The sequence below is a fragment of the Channa argus genome, chromosome 8 (assembly GCF_033026475.1).
Source record: "Channa argus isolate prfri chromosome 8, Channa argus male v1.0, whole genome shotgun sequence".
NCBI classification, from domain to species: Eukaryota; Metazoa; Chordata; class Actinopteri; order Anabantiformes; family Channidae; genus Channa; species Channa argus.
The window spans coordinates 1,920,817-1,925,952 of NC_090204.1; the positions used below are offsets into that span (position 1 = coordinate 1,920,817).

General features: G+C 41.1%; 1 protein-coding gene across 1 annotated transcript; it reads left to right on the forward strand.

Annotated features, from left to right (window-relative positions):
* Positions 1-510: 510 nt before the first annotated feature.
* Positions 511-3,155, forward strand: glulb (glutamate-ammonia ligase (glutamine synthase) b). The gene is made up of 7 exons (XM_067514082.1): positions 511-677; positions 1,093-1,268; positions 1,373-1,534; positions 1,632-1,778; positions 1,869-1,996; positions 2,087-2,286; positions 2,387-3,155. The coding sequence occupies exons 2-7, from the start codon at positions 1,103-1,105 to the stop codon at positions 2,703-2,705; spliced, it is 1,122 nt and encodes a 373-aa protein (XP_067370183.1). The 5' UTR covers positions 511-677; positions 1,093-1,102; the 3' UTR covers positions 2,706-3,155.
* The last annotated feature ends 1,981 nt before the right edge of the window (positions 3,156-5,136 follow it).

Here is a 5,136-nt window from a genome sequence, read left to right on the forward strand (position 1 = left end):
AAACAGAATTCAGCTTACACTTGAACACTGCCCCCCCCCCAAATGGGAACATTGGAACACATTTCTGAATATAACTGAATGGACAAACCTCGGGATGGTGAGATGAAACCTCTATTTTCAATAATCTTGTTGACAAGTGATATTTTCTCGACGATCATTTGATAAACGTTTATTTTTTAAAAAAAAATATTGCCCATTGCTTCTAACTGAACATCTGAGCTTTTGACAAGTTGTTCCAGCAGAAAAGGTTTGTTGTCACTAGAGGGCGCACAACTTGTTTACTTCCTCACCACACGAATCAATGGGGCGAGTGGATTGTTGGCCTATAGCAGGAACTTTACAAAGCTGTGCGCTGTAGGTTCTGGTACCAACGTTCATACGTCACATTGTAAAGCATCTTTGATTTAGGAGTTGAGTAAAGGTTAGTGGAATTTAGCAGTCTCCGGGTGGGGGGGTTTTCTCCCTTTGTTCTCCAGCACAGTGAGTGACTCTCCTCATCACGGAGAGATCACGTTTTCTTTCGGCCAATCAGAAGCTGAGGGGATGCTCGGCAACGCTATAAATCAAACCTGGAAGCAGCAAGAGCAGCAGGAATGAGTAAAAATAGAAACATACGCATCGCCCACACATCTAGAGACTCTTTTCATTTTTTGATATTTTTCTACACCTAACATAAGGTAAGACATGGAGGACTTGTTCATTTACAGATGTTTGCTGCTGGATTTTTTTTTCACTGGGAGGCGATTTGTGTTTTATTTGTGGGAAACTTTCCCTTTGTTCAAACCTGTTACAGTAGGTCAGTGTTTAATGATGTGATCCTATTGAATCCTTGTGTCCATTTGTTACCACTTTATTGCGTTATGTGACGTGTTGTCATTAAACTGCCGTTTGAAAAAGAGTAACAGATGAGAAAGCTCCTCTCTCCTGAAACACTGATGGTGTTGCTATGTGTTTATGTCAGTAAGGCGCAGTCTAATTCTTTTGTCTCCGGGTGCTGTAGTTTTTTATGGATATACAATTATTTGTTATATTCAGATATAATTGTTCAGTGTGGGGCTCATCATGTGTCCTCTTCTTTCTGACTGTCTGTAGGGTCAAGACCATGGCTACTTCAGCAAGTTCAAAACTGAACAAAGTGGTCAAGCAGCAGTACATGAAGCTCCCCCAGGGAGACAAAGTGCAGGCCACATACATTTGGGTAGATGGGTCAGGAGAGGAACTACGCTGCAAGACCAGAACTTTGGATTGTGAACCCAAAACAGTTGAGGGTAAGACCTGGTTCCAAGAGGTGCACGAGCAACATTAGTAACAGTAAGTAATAGTATATAGTTTGTTAAGCAGATCGTTGATTGCCATTGTTTTCCTCCGTCAGAGCTTCCTGAGTGGAACTTTGATGGCTCCAGCACATATCAGTCAGAGGGATCCAACAGCGACATGTTCCTGATCCCTGTAGCCATGTTCAGGGACCCTTTCAGAAAAGACCCCAACAAGCTGGTTCTGTGTGAAGTGCTCAAGTACAACCGAAAGCCGGCTGGTAAGCAGAAAGAAAAAGAACAAAACAAACTAGTCTGATCTTCACTGCCCATATAGGTGTTTTATGTGGGCGCTCATTTCTGATGTGGTTCCAACAGACACCAATCAGCGCCACACCAGTGAAAAGATCATGAGCATGGCGAAGAATAACCACCCGTGGTTTGGTATGGAGCAGGAGTACACTCTCCTGGGCACAGACGGACATCCTTTCGGTTGGCCCTCCAACGGCTTTCCAGGTCCACAAGGTGAGTGTCAAGCATCTAGTTTTTCTCACCAAACAACGGTACGTTAGAAATCCTAACAGCCAACTGAGTTACTTTGCTCTACCTGCTTAGGACCCTATTACTGTGGAGTGGGAGCTAATAAAGCTTATGGACGAGACATAGTGGAGGCGCACTACAGAGCCTGTCTGTATGCTGGGATTCAGATCTCTGGCACCAATGCTGAAGTCATGCCAGCTCAGGTATGGTCTGATCGTCCAAAGCAAAAATATAGCTTTGAACCTATGCAACAATGGTAAAAACAGTGGATAATGCTGGGTCTCGTGTTTCAGTGGGAATTCCAGGTCGGACCCTGTGAAGGTATCGACATGGGGGACCATCTGTGGATTGCTCGCTTCATCCTGCACAGAGTTGCTGAGGATTTTGGCGTGGTGGCGTCCTTTGACCCCAAACCTATCTCAGGGAACTGGAATGGTGCCGGCTGCCACACCAACTTTAGCACAAAGGAAATGCGAGAGGAAGGTGGACTGAAGTAAGGATACGGTTCTTGTAACATTGAAGTTCTAAGTGAAGAAATTGTTGTATTGTATTTGGGTTTTCAGGCGTGTTCTCAAAGCCCTTGTGTTCTTCAGAGTCATCGAAGATGCGATCGAAAGGCTAGGAAAGAGACACAAGTATCACATCCAGGCTTATGATCCTAACGGTGGGTTGGACAATGCCAGGCGCCTCACCGGTCATCACGAAACCTCCAACATTGACGAATTCTCAGCCGGCGTAGCCAACCGTGGCGCCAGCATCCGCATCCCTCGCACGGTGGCACAGGAGAAGAAGGGCTACTTCGAGGACCGTCGACCATCGGCCAACTGTGACCCTTACGTTGTCACGGAGGCTTTGGTGCGCACATGTATACTGAAAGAGGAGGGAGAGAAGCCCATGAACTACAGTAAATAAGCAATGTACAAGAAATGTCAGCCCAAGTACTGTATTTAGCCTTGTGTCTAGGTGATTATTATCTTTTTGTATTTTTTGTTACCTAAGAGATGAAATAATGATGGAGCCATTCACTCTATACTGACGCACTCTGCCTTTTGTCAACAATGCATATTGTCACAGTAGCTGATAATAGGTATAAAAGTACATCAATATAATGTGTTTAACCTGTACTAATGAAAACTGTCTGAGTGCAGTAGAGTTTTGCTGTAGATCTTGTAGCGCTCACCGAAAGGATCCTAAAGGCATTTGAATGTTTTTAGTAGTTGTAGCCTGTGGATAGATAGATAGATTATCGTTAAAGCCAATTTACTCATATGTTTTGTTTTGTTTTTATTTTACACTGCATGTCTGTTTTATTTCCACTTGTAACAAAAAAAACTTTATTAAATAGCTCTAATTTTTACATCAGCTGTTTGCAGTTTAGTCCAACCTTTTTTGTGTTTTTCCTTGGAGTTATATTTGAGCAAAAACAAGGTCATCATATCTAAACCCTCAGCTGAGTTGTGATGTCTGAACTGCGATTGACCTTAAGAAAAAAATGCGCCTTTACTATACATTTCGCATTCATGGTGGTTAGTTAAGACCTTCTACTTATCGCCACAGTTTAAAAAAAGAGTGACGTTGAACATTTAAAGGGGTTTTCAGCACATTTCAAACATCTCCAAAAACCTTTATCAGCAACTGTATAGCTGCTGATAGCTTGCACATGAACACGCTGACTTTGCTGACTCGGAGGGGCTGCTCTTCTGGTATGTTGTTTTGACACGAGCTCCAATAACCTATGGCCCAGTTCTGTACCAGGAAGTCTGTCTGAAGACCTGGGAGCCTGGAAAAGCAGTGCATTATGAGCAGCTGTCTCACTCACTGTGTGTGCACTGGCTGCTTTAACATGTATACAAGAATTTTCCTTGTTTGATTTTTTTTTTTTTTTTTTTTTCAGCCTACACTTCCTCATTCGTTGTTGGCTGCCTCTACTTTCTTTTGATTTGTATCATGTTACTCATGTCATACAGTGATTCACAACAGCTGTTACAACTCTGATTTTATTGCATTAACCCTACAATACAGTGTGTACTGGACTGATGAGGGTAAGTCACTCGTCACATTCAAGCCCAACATGTTTAAATGCCAAAACATATAAAAAGATGCTCACTGAGCTTTTAATTCCAAACCTTTTACTGCACGTGATAGTGAAGGTATTGCATTTGTTTAGCTCAGCATTCTTCCCTTCTTCCATTGTGCAAAATATTTCTGCAAGTAAACTTCATCATTCTCTGCTCATCTACTACACCTTGTTTACATTACTGCAGTAGGAAATTTAAAACAAACTTTATGTTCTACAGCCATGAGCTGTTGACATTTCCTTTTTTTATTTTCTACCCTCTGGGCAGTGACTGGTGTTTTTTTTTTCCCCCAAAATTTAAAACATGTTCGAGAGGCAAAATTTTGCTTTCATTTTCCAAAAACGTGCCTGCTTATGCTAAGAGTACAAATTATGGTTTTGCCAGAGGTGGTAGGAGTACACAAACTCAATATAAATACATAATACTTACAATAATACAAGCCAGAATACAAGTACTTGTCTAAAATGTACTGCCCTGCATGTAAAAGTACCCCTTCAAACGCTTTGAACACTGTTGAATCTGAATCAGTCCAGGGGTGAAAATTATGGGAAGATATTATTAAGTTATAAATAAAGATAAAGACAAATATTCCTTGTGTTTTCACGTGAGGTCAATTTCAACAGGGACATCCACACTCTCAGCTGACATTCATGTCTGAAACATGACTGACCTCATTATCTTTGTATTCTTTTATGTACATTTCACACAGTGTCCCAACTTTTCTAGGGTTGTAATACGAGGTTGATATCGAACCTACATGGTACTGTATAAGGTACACACTGTTAGGAGATACTGTATTTGCTTTGTCATATTAATTCCAATCAATACTGCCTGTGTTTTCAAAAATACTTGACTTGATCTGTGTAATCAACACATGAAATCAAATTTGAGATGTTTTCAAATAACAGGCAAGAAAGCAAAATTTGGCCTCATTCATAGTAGTGAGCAACATCTGCTCAACATATTTCTTCTTACCATATAACTGTTGTAGTAAACAATGCAATAGAATATAAAGGGACTGGTCAAGAGTAAATATAGTAGAATACACAGAACATAGGCTGAAGCAGCCACTTTTAAGCCAGTGTTACTTATTAACAATCTGACAACGCATACAGTAATCTCATTTTGACCTTTTCATTAACATTAAATCCACCATTCTGCAACTCTGAACTGTTCAATCAGAGGTCATTTACCTAAGCAGATATACTGAGATCAAACTGTGAATGAAGCCCCACCTTTTACTGTCTTAGGTGTAATCTCATCAC